At 37.3% G+C, this 15,237-nt stretch overlaps 1 protein-coding gene across 10 annotated transcripts in view; it reads left to right on the top strand.

Annotated features, from left to right (window-relative positions):
- Nucleotides 1-15,237, top strand: part of PHLDB2 (pleckstrin homology like domain family B member 2) — a 111,541-nt gene that overhangs the window by 94,160 nt on the left and 2,144 nt on the right. For all 10 annotated transcript variants that reach the window (XM_068693422.1, XM_068693424.1, XM_068693452.1 and 7 more), the window contains 5 exons: nt 4,236-4,443; nt 7,854-7,944; nt 8,389-8,535; nt 11,070-11,289; nt 14,609-14,694. In XM_068693422.1, the coding sequence (XP_068549523.1) occupies nt 4,236-4,443; nt 7,854-7,944; nt 8,389-8,535; nt 11,070-11,289; nt 14,609-14,694 (752 nt within the window). The remainder of the gene's footprint in view (nt 1-4,235; nt 4,444-7,853; nt 7,945-8,388; nt 8,536-11,069; nt 11,290-14,608; nt 14,695-15,237) is intronic.

Below are 15,237 nucleotides of genomic sequence, written 5' to 3'. Positions count from 1 at the left end.
GTGTAAGGGAAATAACGTTGCTGACAGGAGCTTTATTTGAACTCCCACAGAGTTTACACAGAGAGACAGTCAAAACATGAAGGATACTGGAATACAAGGACTGTTTGTGGTTTGACTGTCTCTAAGTAATTAACAAAGGGCTTATCCCCTTTGTGCTCAACAGTAGAGGGCCATGAATTTACTTGTGTCAGAGGAACTCGAAGAGTGTAACTGCTTTCTCTTGTTAAAGCACTGTGGTTCTGGTCTGGGGAGAGCTCCTTAGTTTCAGTGGCACATAACAAAAGTCTCTACACTGCTCTTTCTGCGGGTACGTGGGCATCCCATTATAGTGCAGATCTCAGAATAAGACGGATGTCATGGTCAGTCAAGTCCTCATCCCTTCAGAGCACAGGCCGCAACGCAGTCACGGAGACTGCTGGACAAAGAGGATGATGCGCTCCTGAAGCAGTGGTAGGGACTCAGCACATTCCTCTGGGCTTAAAAGTGTTGAGTCGACTTCTAGGCCGGACATTTTTGCTGTGTTTGTATAAATCTGAAGAAAGAGTCTTCAGCAGTTCTTAGAGGAACTGGTCACCCAGCTAGTTTAGAAGAGTTATGTGAGAATTACTAAATTAATAATGGTTCGAGTTTTCTCTGATTTGCTTTCTCCATTTTTTCCCATTTCTGTCCAAGAAGCTAAATGTAAAAGTCTGAGAGAAAAAAATGAAGTCAGGAAATGAAGAACAGCCACTCGAGTTCAAACATGGATTTCTTTGTGCAGGAACTTGAAATGTCTATGAATAAGTTTTAGACCAAATCCAGGAGAGACCCAGCAGGAAACACTTTGATAAATTTTCCTTGAAAGAAATGAATAGTGGCTGTCAGTAATCATTGCTTGAGTTAAGTGTTCTATAAGTTGTTCTTAAGAGGAGACATCTTTGATACAAATATTAATGGAAAAAGTATTTCTTAGCAGCCATTCAGGAGGTGCTTTTGAAGAACTGTACTTACAGATTGAGCTCCTGTGGAGAAGCCTTTCTAAGCGAACTAAGGAAAAAAAAAAAAAAGAATTCAAAAAAATTGTTTGATGCAATCTAGAGACCAGTCTCTGCACAGGTGGAAACGGGCTCAAGAAGTTCCCGTGGGTACCTGTGCAACGAGAGATAGGAGAGGTCCCCTTGAGCTGTGTGCTAGCCCCCACAAGGGAGGGGATGGCTAGCTGTGAGCTACAGCAGCATAGGACTAGCCCCAATTCTGGGAACAGTACTGTCGAGACAGAGATGTTAGGTACCAGCAAGATGATTAATCATACGCTTCTTAAGCTGTACCGAGAAACAGTGTACTGAGGGCAACATATATATGTGAAGACAATGTGTGAAGCTTTTCAAAGTGGTTTGCTTTTCTTTTTCCTTTTACTCCCTTATAAAACTCAGGAAAAGCTAGAAAAGGTATGAAAGCATCTCTATACCTGGCTGTGCCTGTCGTTTTTTGGCAAAAGTACTGATTTCATCAGTACTGTCAAGTAATTTCTGAAATCTTAGATTTAAAAAAATAAATAAATTGTAAAATAATGATAGTACTTCAAAAAGTCTTGTTCCTCCTGTCAAACTGTCACAACAAAACTTCTGGTTAATGCTAATGACTGCAGAGCTGCAGCTTTGTGCAGGCCTATTTTTTTTGCTTCTTTGCTCATAGCCAAACAAGTAGAGCAGAAAATTTGGAAGTCTTTGCAGATCTGTGGGTGACAATGACAAGGTAGACATGGGCTTCCTAGTTTGGCATGTTTTCATACAAAAAAAAATATATTTTGACACGTTAATTTCAACATTCAAGGAGAGAAAAAAAAAAAAGTAATAATGGAAATTAAAGAATATGTTATACCAAGACTTTTTTTTTTATGAAGTACTGCTTCTTGATGTGCTTGACAGTGCTGCTTTTAATAACAGCTTTTCTCCTATAACTTTGACCTCTCTAGAATTTTGTGGTGATATATTTGTTTTTTTGGGGGGGATTTTGTGACAACTCCTTTGGATTTTTTGGATGCTGTGGCTTTATGAATATTGTAATATTTTGCTGAACAGTCTGTCTATTAACAGTGAAGTTTATTTTACTAAGGAGAATACAAACTGATGCAATGGGAAACATTTTAGCTCCTGTATTAGCTTAGACTTGTGTTGTTTGCTTGTGGGAAACTTTTAGTGGATCTTACAAGGAGTTGAATCTTTTATAATTGCATGTGCTGTGAATAGGTACCTGAGCAGTTAATAATACTTTAACAAATCAATTTTCCCTGTGTGATGTGTGAATTGGGAATGGAAATGTGTTGCTTGAGAGGCATCTTCATGTTGGTATACAGCTGATCCTAAGCTGTGAACTGCCTGTTGCTTAAGGCACAAGGAGCAAATGAGAGCATCACATTATGCTTTGCTTCTGCGAGTGCACATAATTTTGCAACCAAACTGCTGTAGTATATATATAGAGAGAGAGACATGCCTTGCAGTGTTTAGTTACATTTGCATGATTGCATAAATATAACTGACAAATGTTTTACTTAAAAATGGGTACTTAAAAACTTTTTATCTTCATAAAAAGTTGAGTTTCCTTTTGGAAAGTATTCGTAAAGCCAGTATGTTCCTCTGTACCTTTCAGATGGGTTTATTTTTCAGTCAAGTGCAAGATATGAAACTAACATTTCTGAGTAGCCCAGCTTTTGCAAAGGGCTCCATAGAAAAACATTCATGTAAATGCAGTTTCTTTCAGTAATTTATTTTTTCTCTTTTTCCATAATGAATAATTGAAAACCATTTCGCAGGAGCAATTAGTCATTCCAAAGGTTCGAGTATGAAAGGTAATTGTGTATCTACAATAACGGCAGCATTTGCCATAATAAAGGGAAGAAAACAGACTGCACATGTAAATCAGTAACATCTGTGTTGTGTGATGCTATTATCTGTAAATGCTGAAGTGCATCTGTATCCTTTTTGTCTCCTGTACTAATCAGAGCAATTGAACTTTTATTGAAATGTAGCGTTCTTTCAAGTGGCAAGTACGATTCTATTAGTTCTTGGAAACCAGCATTAATTGTCTACAAAGAAGTCTTTGTATTGTGCAGAGGGAAGTGAAATGGGGATGGGAGAGGAAACAATTTATCTGCCTTGGAGATGCTTGGAGGGCTTGATCCTTAATAATATGCTCTAATTATGCAGCCTTAGTCATACTTTTCATACACCTTTTGGAGAATAGTATAGCCTTTCTAAGGTAGAGCTGCATTAGTTGACTCTCCGAAATGAAATTCACCTGACTGACATATCCAAGAAAACAGCAGACAGTAGCCATGTAAGTGCAGGTAGAGAATAAGGCAGGAGAATATTCCCACTAGTGAGTTTTCCTAACAACGGTGTCTTGATGGTGTCTAGTCAAAATTTTGTGTGAGCTTAGTATGTTTGTCAATACTTTTCCCATGCTTCTGTATTAGCTTAAATATCTGGTTTCCTGTTTGAAAGGGAGATTTTCATTTAGCGTAACAGTTGCTCTAGTCTCCAACTTTGCCACCAGCTCACATTTTGGGTCAGGATTGTGCAGAGAGTATTATAAACTTGACTGAGCATCAAAGCTGTGAGGAAGCGTTACTTCTTGCATGGACTCAAGGAAAGGACAAGCAATGAAGCTGCATTCGTAATCAGACTAAAAAACAAACAAACAAACTTAAAATGTGTTGTGAAAGCTTCAGCAATTAAAATGCCAACTGTCTCTTATTCTCTTCTCTACATCAAGCGAGCTCAGCCTGCGCTTTACTGGAATCCAAAGTTCCTCAAACACACAAAAAATAATCCAAGTTCAGTAAAAACAACCAAATAAGTACTTAAGATCTTTGATAATCAAGAGTATTGTTTTGTTTAAAAATAATAATAATAATGATGAAAAATCAGTAGTTATTCCTTAGATCCCTGAATTCAGCTATATTGCTTTGGCAAATAGGTCTGATTTGTGTGTTCAGTCTTCTTAATACAAGTACAATAATATATGTGAAAAGGCAGTTATACTAATCTGCATATATTTGTGTATGTCATAGATAAAACAGGTATTTAAAGATGTTCAGATGTTCAGCTATGATTCATTTATTAAATTAATTTTTTAGTACTGTGGTCACAGAGCAGTTAATCTAAGCTGGTAATCAAAATGCTCTTGCTGTTAACATATCATGCTCAAGTCACAGAATTTCTGCGTAACACAGATGTTTCCTCTGTACTCTGTAGGGTATAACCATCAACGTATGTGTGAAAACCAAAGGCAGAAATCTCCTGAATTCTACAGCAGAACAGCATCCGAATCTAATGTGTATTTGAATAGCTTCCATTACCCAGATCGTAGCTACAAGGACCATGCTTTTGATTCATTAAGCTTGGACAGTTCGGACAGTATGGAGACAAGCATATCAGCATGTTCACCAGATAACATTTCCAGGTAAATAACCTTCATTTCTGATGCTGTAACGGTTGTAGGGTTATAACAACAAAGGGAATGCGTGAATGTTGACGCTATGGTAATGTGAATGCTGCTAACTGGTTAAGAAAATGTAAGATCATTAGACAGGTGTAATACCTGGTATTTTGTGTAGCCCTTCATCATCAAGTTTGACTATCATCTCATCTGTTTAAATAAAGATGGAAAATAAAAATATGGAGAAGCTAAATGTTATGTTGAAAGCCACATAGAAATCAATGTCAGTTCCGAACTGAAATTCTGATGCTCTTTTCAGAGTGGCATAATTCCTGAGCTTCCTTCCCTAGTTGTTACAGGTTTCCTGTGATAGGAAATATCTCTTGAGATACCTGCGTGTGATGAAGTACATTCGTTCTGTATGTCCAGCATGTTAACTTGCTAGATACTTAATGCTTACGCTTAATGCTGAAATAATGCTGATACTTAATGCCAAAATGCTGGGGAGTCCTCTGGCAATCCTTTTTGCTCTTTTGCCTCCCATTTCTGGGTCAGTAGCAAGGAAGAGATGATTCTGAAAGGCTTAGTGCCCTCAGCTGCTTTTCTTCTCTTCAGAGACTGTCAGCTCAGAAACTGCAATTAAAACAAACATCAGTGACCTGTTTAAAAAAAAAAAAAAAAAAAAACAAGTCCAGCTAAGTCTGAAAATCGTGTGAAAACACTTTTCTTCTGACAGTCTGGTTTTAATAATGGTACTTTCACTTCTGTGCGTAGTCTTGCCCCAGTAGGTTCACAAGCATCATCAGAGGCTGATAATTAAATACAACATGATTAAGGGATTAAGAACCTCTTGTTGAATGCAAGGACAGCTTTTCTGGGTAGCATGTTGTGTTTTATTCAACATCTGTTTCCTGTAACAGGTTACCAGCCTTCTAATTTCCTCCTGTAGCATTCACCACAGCAATGTCAAGGATTTTAGAAAATACTAGTGGCATTGGTATGGGACTGTCTGTTTTTTGTTGTTGTTGTCTGTTTGTTAGCTTAATTGTAAAACATTAGGACTCAGGTTCTGAGTAGTTTTGTTTTAGATACATAGCAAGTCTCTGATAGCTGGACTATCTCATCAGTTAACTCATCTCTGCAGTGCTAAACAAATCAAGGGTGAAAGAACTGAACTAAGCCGAAGTATTAACTGGTTTTATAGGGGTAAACCTACTGCAATTAACCGAATTCCAGGTTGCTCAAATGACTTAAGTATGGCCCTGTTGCTTTTATGGAAGTTCTTTGACCCAGATTTGCTAGTCACATCAACTAAACATACTTTGGCCAAACTTAGGCTTAGATATCTAAGTCAGTGGCCTTTTTTTTTTTTTTTTTTTTTCAGAGACAAGTTTTTTTACAGCTTAGATTTCAGATGGATTATACTTTCTCTGCAAGCATGGGTTAAGGGAGGTATTTTGTATTGTACTGTCTCCTCTCATGATGCACATCCTCAGTATCAGACAGACAAATGTCTTCTGAAAACTTCATACTTGTGACAATGCTCCTGGTCTTACAGACCACCTGAGGCATATTCAGAAAGCTAAATTTGTCAGTATGTCATGTTTGTTTTTTTGTTTTTTTATCCCTTGCCCAGGACACATGCTTGAATTTCCATTCTGCAACAGTCCCTTCACAGTTGGTCTGTGTGCCATTGAGTAGCAGGAATAAACCTGCCACCTAACACCTACTTCCACTAGGGTGATCAGTTAGTATTTTCAGGATAATCCTAGGTCAAGTGTTTCTCTGCCCTGAACATTTGGATCCGTTCAATTTCCTCATAATGTCTAGTGGCATCAGTAATGGTAATACAGTGTTAAATGTTTTGCCTGAATATCATAAGATGAAAAATAAAGTAGAGAGGCATGAAAATGCCTCAGTTGAAATGGCTGTTAAATTGAGATGAAACAAAGAAACTGTATTTAAAGAAAGAAACATGGTATTGCTTGTTGGCTGCCTATCAGGCACCAGATAGTGAGTGCCCTTTGCAAGAGAAAAAATGCAATTTGGCTGAGCTTTTCAATAATAACTGGAGTGTTAGCAGAGTATCTTAAGACAATACTTCCTTTCCCAGTTAGGTATCTCGTTATGGGAGCTAGGGGTGAGATGGTAGCACCTTCTCAGAACATACAAAGAGTGACCTCCGTATCATGGAACGAGTATCTGCCAAGGCATGTGGAAGTGTACTCAACAGATTAAAATACTGACAGATCATATGAAGCAGAAAATCACCCCTTCATTATGGGCTTGTCTGGATTAGTAATTACAAGAGTGTTGTAAAATCCTTAAAGATTAAGATGCCTATGCTAGAAGCAAAATATCACTGTGAAGGGCAAAGGGCAGAAAAGATGTTCTCCACACCAAGTACCTATCACGCTTTGAGGCAAATATAGGCTTGCTTAAAGGAACAGTTGATTCTTACATTAAGTTGGGATATATAGTGTGTGTATATATATATATATATATATATATATATATATATATATATATATATATATATGGGATATACCAAGCAGTGGGTACAGTAAATCTCTAAAAAGAGATTTTTTTGGGAGAAATATCCCCTCAGATGAGGCCAGAAACACAGTATGTCTGTTTAGCGTGCTGAAACTTGTTTATCAACTACATGTTAAGATCCCTTTGCTCTCTCCCCCACCATGAGAATGAGATCCTTATCCCAGCAGAGTGTTTGCGTCTAAGATGCAGAAATGACACCACCTCAGATAGCTAGCTGAAAGTGAAGAAGTGTCATCTGAGTACCCTTCTATTGCAAAATAGAGCCAAAAAGACAGGCAATGGTGTGACAGCTGTGTTGTGGTGGGCCAGGATCTATCACTCTTTGTCATTACTTGTTTCTTTGGCTTGCCAGTTATGTTAACCAGTAGGCATTATTTGATGCTGCTCTGTGACTGAATGTGAATGTTTTTTACAGATACTTCTTAATAATCCTTACAACCTCCATCTAAATCCTGCTTAAATCCTCCATCTAAACAGGTAGTTCATGGCCAGAAAGGCCTAAATGGTATATTTAGATGACTACTTATGCCACCTCTCAGAATCAGTGGTGTGTTCTGCAAGGACATGGTAACTGCTGCCATATTCTGTTATCTGAGAGATTATGATGGATCATAGGGGACTGACAAGATGCATTTCTAGGTACCTGAGTCTGATTTTTTCACAACTGTGCATGGGGAATATATGCATTCAGTGTATCATGTATTTTGTGTCGTTTGTATGATATGAGGCTACTGCACTGAATTGGATCGGAACAGTATCAACTCAACTCTTAAACTGTCAAATGTTGGACTATAAAATAAGGCTTTAAATATCAAGTATTCTTTTAAGTACCTTTTTCATTGTGTTTTTTTTTTTTTTTGTTTGTCTGTTTTGTACAGTGCTAGCACTTCAAATGTTGCAAGAATAGAAGAGATGGAGAGACTTCTGAAACAAGCACATGCTGAAAAGACTAGGCTGCTTGAGTCCAGGGTAAAACATAATTTTATGAGTAAAAATAAGAGTGGGCATGTAAGCTAGCTAATACCCTCCTAAATGCAATATTGGACCCAAAATAGTTTACATCTAATTGAGGCTTAAGACTTTGCCTCTCCGTCTAGAGTTCAGTCTGGTTTCACTCTCATGGTGCATCTTGGAGCCCATGTGTGGTGACTGCTATTTCAGTGGGTGAGTTGAGGGCAAAATCCCATCAGAAGCTAATCAGCATTGCTCCTACAACTGCTATGAGAGTTACTTATGAAAAACCTTCATTTCTAGAGTGGTAGTATTTGCCAATCTGAATTGAATTCTCAGTCCACTGTGCTGGATATATATTTCTGCCTGCCAAAGAGGCAAAAAGAGATTTAGTCCTAGCTAGAAATTACGCAGTAACTACAGTTTCACACATAATTGCCCTTCATGTGCTGTGGTATTTAGGAACGGGAGATGGAAGCTAAAAAACGTGCTCTGGAAGAAGAGAAACGCCGCAGAGAGCAACTGGAAAAAAGATTGGAAGAAGAAACTAGCCAGAGGCAAAAACTAATTGAAAAGGAGGTCAAGATACGTGAGAAACAAAGAGCACAGGTGAGATGCATTAGCATGAAATGATTTTCGATGCTAGACTCCTTATTGATAAAGGAAGCAAGTCTACTTCTGCAAATGATAAACAGAGCTATTTCCAGTTAAAGGGATGGATTTCATATTTCTGAGGTGTAACTGTGTCACCAAAAGCATGTTTGGGCTCTGAGAAACTTAGATGTCTGTGTGTTTATTTAGATCTAAATAATAGCCTAGGTCTGTTCAGCATTTTATACCTGAAGTATAAATGTTAATCCTTTAAGGTTTGTTACTGAGCAGGGGCAGAGCAGGTTTGTTTTTTTTTTTTTGTTTTGTTTTTTGGCCTGAACAATGGAAATTTGTGAGACTGTTAATTTTATAAACAGTGTTGTTTCTTCTTTCTTTTAATACATACAGTATTTTGGAATGTGAATATTCACTTCCCAAATATTTGACTGAAGAAAAAAAAAATGACCAACAGATTAAAAAAAAAAAAATAATCTCCATATCTACTCTGGAAAGGAAACAATATTTTCTCTGTTGTTACTGGGACTATGCAACATGGGAAACATTATTTAGTTAAATAAATAACATTATTTAGATTAGATTAGGACATCATCTCTGACATCGTCTTTGTTTTCTGTTAGGATGTATCTTGAGCTTTCTTCAAGTTTAGAGGTCTTACCTACTTGTTTATTCCACCACAACTAATGAGATCTACATGGTACAGCAAATAGACTAGGCAGTCATTTTATTGTTAGTATGGTAAGACAGTAAGTTGGTATAGTAAGACTTCCATCTTAGTTACATGTGTATGAATGCAGAAGATTCCATATCTCATTTGATATATACATGCATTTATCTGTGCTACTTTTGCTAAATCTTTTTATTAATTACTATTATATATATATATTACTGGCCTTTTTAATGGATAACACTAGGGCAACCTTAGTGGAACTTTAGGCTGTTTCTCCCTAAGCATATTTATTTCTTTGTTTTCATAATAAAGTGGAAAAAAAAAAAAGTTAAATGGTATGTGTACTTCAATTGAATACCTTCTTTGTGTCTATGAAATTTTAATGACAACTCAAGTATGGCATAAACAACAATGCCATGCTTATGTGAAATTGGAGCGTGGATGTGCTGTAACAAAATGCCCTATCGGTTACTGCTAGTTGGCAGACTTAGCAGAGGCTGAAGACTGAATTGGCAGGAAGACAAAACATATCTTTCAGAAAGAACAACAATTTTTTTTATTAACTTTTTTCTTTCCTTTGTATTGCTAGACCCAATTTCAAGACTTTTTTTTTTTTTCCTCCAGTACTTCCTGACACTAAGAAATGTCAACTAGAGGAAGGAACACCATCTTTGCACTTGCCAAAGCTAGTTCCAGCTTGTATCATACAGGACTGCATAATTTTAGAAGGGTGTTAAGAGCTGTTGCAGGCAACATAGCTCCCGTTGCACGAAGAGATTCTTGAGAATGCAATGAGAGAAAGTCCCTTAGATTTGTGACTCACAGTGGTATTTAAAAGGCTAACTTTAGGCATGGTGCAGGGGCAGATTAGATGCTCCAGGTTCTCTGAAGTCAGTGTACAGACAGACAGGGAAAAAAAAGAAATAGAGGAAGGAAATACTCCTTTCACAGGTCATTCAGAGCCACCTAAATTAGGCTTCAGTTCTGAATAGCCCTGTGTTGTAGCCTCTGTCAGCACTGGGTGCAGCAGGAGCCTTGGGGGACATGTTTTCTACATTTAAAATGAGGTTTTGTGCCTAGATCCCTTCAGGCATAGGAAATAGGCATGCTCCCTTTAGCTGGCAGAGGTCCTACATCACTCCTACTTGTTCTCCCAACTTATCCTATTTGGCTTGATGCAGACTTAGTCCTGAACTGGGATCAAGAATGAGGCACTGTTTCCTGTGCTGCTCAGCTGTCTCTTGCAGAGGGATGTGCTTCAGCTCTCTGTGCTGCATTGCTGATTGTGAACCAGATGCCATGTGTAATTAGTTCATAAGTAATTCCATTTCATTTACCACAACCTTTGTAAAACAAAAATAAGGGTTACAGTTCACTCTTTCTACCTAATTTTTGGATAACAGCATGACTTTTTTATTTTTATTTTTCATTAATATACATGTAACAATAAAATATTAGTTAGATATGCGTAGTTTATATCTAGCCCAGAAAAGTAAAGGGTTTGCTTAACATCAAGTTCTTATGCTTCATCTAAAGCAGCAACACTGTTTTCACATTCAATTCATGTTTCAGTTCTATAACAACTTGTCTGCGCTGCGGCCCCTGTTTTTCCAGCTCATCAACTGATGATTTCAAGAAGATCCCGTGCTCTAATTTCACTTCTATCAAGGTGCATAAACTTTGTAAAAGTAATTTTTAAGGATCTTTAATACAAAGAAAACAATGGCTGCAGCAAAACTTGTTTATTTTTGTTACCATTATTTTAGAATCTATGGGCTGTTTGCAATTATGACCTTGTAGCAGAAGCAGTGAAAGAGAAGTTAAGATTTATGTTAAAATAATGATCTCATTTTCTTTCTTACAGGCCCGTCCCTTGACTCGCTATTTGCCCATTAGAAAGGAAGACTTTGATCTGCGAAGTCACATTGAAACAGCTGGTCATAACATAGAGACCTGTTACCATGTCTCCCTTACGGAGAAGACCTGCCGAGGCTTTCTGATTAAGATGGGAGGGAAAATTAAGACATGGAAAAAACGATGGTTTGTTTTTGACAGAAACAAGAGAACTTTCACATACTATGCAGGTAGGTTGCAGGATCACTGTTAGGCTATATCTGTCCCTCTTATTTTCCTGTGAACTTGGTTGAGTTATGAAGATGTAGTGAGTCCCAAGTAAAGCTTACAGTTCCATTTTATTTAGTATTTTACATATACCCTCGGGATGGATGCAATCTCTTCCCTACTGTTTAATCCTAATGTCAGAAAGGACACGGCAGTGCATAACAGATGAAGGGAAATGTGGACAAGGAAAAGGAAAGGAAACATTTCTAGAACATAGAATAATGGGTCCACCTAATTTATTTTTAAATATGACATACTTCAATCAGTGACAGAACAATTTCTTGTACCCGTCATAAAAGAGTAACATTTATGATACTTATCATAAACATTAAATGGAATGCTTCTGGAGTCCTATCACTTGATGTACTGAAAAGTGTTTCAAAATATTTTAATACAGAGAAGTAGACTTTTGCATTTGACATATTCTGAGAGTCTAAGAAATTTCAAAATGGACGACATGTAATATTCAAAAGAGTTTTCTGTAGACAACAGTGTGTTATAATATGATATCTGGAGCCATTACAACCAATACGTTATCATCTCAGGTCAAAACCAGAAATTAGGAATTTAAGAATTTCTATGTCTAGATAGCAGTGCAAATCTATACATAGTTTGACTTTCAAGTTTCAGAGGAAGCCAGAAAAATGATTTTGCATTGTGAATTTTTATTGTTAGGAAAGGCCAGGCAAGGGCAATATGAGATGGTAATTGCTAAGAAGCAGAAGAAAACATCCGGTACCAAAAAGCTCAAACTGTTCCCTTTCTTTTTATGACATAACTGCTTTCCAGAAAGTCATGAGGAACTTAAAATTGATGGTGGGCATTGCTCGGTCCATCCTTTTAGAATACATTATTTGAGTTCATTACGTATCAAATGGCTATTTCTTACTAGTTTGCAATAATACTGTGAAAAATGTAAGAAGCAAACGTTCTTTTTTACTTTGTTCTTAACATCTGGTTTATTGGTTAGCGAGGCCTGTAACATACAGTAGTGTCCCCATCTGGTACTGATTTTTTATTTCTTTTTAAAGTAGTTGTGTTGCTAGTTAACAGTTTTGGTTTTGAGTGCAGTACAGCTGCCATAATGCATTTTAATTACCAAAGAAAACTTTTCATAATGTCTCAAGGACTACAGCCAACAAACAGTTTCATGAGAATTCTTTAAGAGCTGAGCAAAAATGCAGCTGCCTGCATGATTGAGGATCTGTCCAGATCTCTAAATATATAGTAACTTCCAAAATAAATTCTGGTACTCTACGTTCAGACAAAAATAAACTCTAAGATGAATATACTGGTATATTGCTTTAGTTCTGCAGATCTACTAAACTGAAGGACTTATCCTAAAATCTGAAAATATTGTACATAGACAGTATACTTTGCTGTATAGTATTGTATTTGGCTCTGTATAGCATGTGCTGTAATGTAGTAATCTTATACGTCTACTGGTCCCCTATGGGCTGGCAGGGAGATTCCCAACACAACATCATTTCGTCTATGGGATTTCTTTTTGCCATCATCTGACACGTTGGAAACTGGCTGCATCTACTGATAGGATGTAAGCTGAGGTCATAAGAATTGAAAACAGCAGCAGAATCTCTCATGAGACTAAGATGTTCCGTTTGTCAAACATGTCTGTTTAGATAACTATTGTTGAGGTGATACTAACTTGAGGTCAAAGGTATTATATTCCTCAATACAAGAGTACTGGAAGAAGTTTGCCCTTCAGTATCACATGCAGTTCTCATTTTCTGTAACATCCCCTGGGATTATTTAACATTGCAGGAAAGTAGTAGGATATTTCAGATGCTTATCTGTCTTTGTTCCTTTTTCTTGTGAAATGTTACAGTTGAGTGCTAAGTTTACGGTCTGTATTCTCCTTGCCCCAGTGAATCACTAGCTGATGCTGGGTCAGAAGGTAAGCACGTTGTGCTCTAATGGCCCATGTGGACTGTTCTCTGTCATGCATTAAGGCACCAATTATATGTAAAGCCAGACTTCAAATTCTTTTTTAATTCTGCCTCCTTTCTAGATACAACACACTGTCATACTTTGTCTGTCTTTCCTGATTGGGTCTGCATAAAAAAAAAAAAAAGAATGCCAAATGAGAGGCCATGTGCAGGCCATATGGAAAATCAACCTTCTTAAACTTTTTCTTTTTAGAATGTCCTAATAAGAGCTAAAGATGATTTGAAACTTTTCTTGGATTCTTAGGCTGGAACTTCATATATGAGATCTCTTGCAAGTAGATACCTAAAATAGTTTAGAATTGACACCCCGCATGTGCCCACTTCTTTCCATTTCCTTTCAAGGGAAGTTGTCAGCTGTGTCAAATGTGTAGATATCAGAACTTAAGCGAGAACATTCCCAGCCTTTATTTCAGCTTTGCTGCAGTGGGATGTTGGTGCCACAAACACAATTCCCCTGGGTACAAGCTACTGCTTATGAACAGCCTCTCTCAAGTAACTGTCCGTTCAGTCATCATTACCTCTGGCACTTCTTCTCTGCAGAGGGTCTTTGCTTTGGAAGGGCCCTTTTGGCAAAAGGGGCAAACGATGGATAATTAATTTGGCTTTTACCTTGGGTGTCACAGAGTAGGAAAAAATGTTCACAATTACAACGCTGAGGCTGGTGTACAGGAACTCTGACCTCTTTGTAAACTTTTTCATGCGTCAGAGCTCAGAAACTTGACCATGACCTGGTAACTTTATATTTTAATGCTAAGCGTTAACTTAAGACTATGGGAGATAATTATGAACAGGAGGAAGCATTTGTAAATAAATATAAGCACAAATGATATTCTAATGTAAAGATTTTGCTGTCAAACTGTATTTCAAAATTATTTTTCATAATTTTCTTTGAAGGAAAACTGTGGGTCTTAAGCTGCTAGCTATGTTGTAGTACTTTAGCAATATCTGAAGTGTGGCTGGTTTTCATGTAATTGGAAGATTGGGTTTATCTCAGAGACATCTCTTCCCCATGTTAGCTAATGCTGGACAAAAGGTTTAAATGCTTCAGTGAAGGACTGACTTAAAAACACATGAGAAAATTACAAAAGCCTTATTTCCTTGGAAACAAGTCAGAGAAGAAGGCAAATTAAAGTAGGAAATACATCTCTTTTAACTCAACCATCCAACTGAAAATTTCTGGGGAGATTTCGCAAGCAGAAGTGTTAATCTAGTAACTTAATCTGCTGAACATATATAGAAATGCCAATTTGCCTTTTGCTTCTTCAACTGCTGTTCATTTCAATTTTAAAATGTAACTTTCCCTTTTCCATTTCAGACAAACATGAAACTAAATTAAAAGGTGTAATTTATTTTCAAGCTATTGAAGAAGTCTATTATGATCATCTAAAGAATGCATATAAGGTAATTTTTTTTAACTAAATATTATATGGCAGTACCCGAAGTATGCTAGCTGCTATAAAGTTAAAGGGAGAGCTAACATTATTTAAAAACAAACAAAACAAAAACAGGGTGGAAGAAAAGGAAGATGAAGCCAGAGTAGCCATTAGCACTGTTATTTTACACTGATGAAAGCGGAGATGGTCCTCCATGGCATTTGCTGTGAGGACTGCCTTAGTCCACAGGCAAGATCACTGACATCAGTGGCTTTGGTAAATCACGAGATGGCTGCAGGCATCTGTCATAAGGAGGGAGTTAGTTGCTACTTGCAGCTGATGGCAGCCCCTGTCCCATATATAATGGAGATGACCTGAATATGTCCTTGGCACATGGACTTGTCCTTGGCACATGGACTTGTGAAAGCTGGACATAATACCTGCTCAAGGGGAGGTAATTGTTTGGGCATGAAGCAACAATCTGGAGGCAATGGTTGTGTAATAGTCTCCTGAAAATATGTCATTAAAAGTGTTGATTCTGGATACAAATACTTTAAATGCATCTCTGTCC

Source organism: Anas acuta, chromosome 1, assembly GCF_963932015.1.
Source record: "Anas acuta chromosome 1, bAnaAcu1.1, whole genome shotgun sequence".
In the NCBI taxonomy this organism is placed as follows: domain Eukaryota; kingdom Metazoa; phylum Chordata; class Aves; order Anseriformes; family Anatidae; genus Anas; species Anas acuta.
Note: the sequence above shows the minus strand (reverse complement) of the source record. Positions and strands in the feature narration are given on the sequence as shown.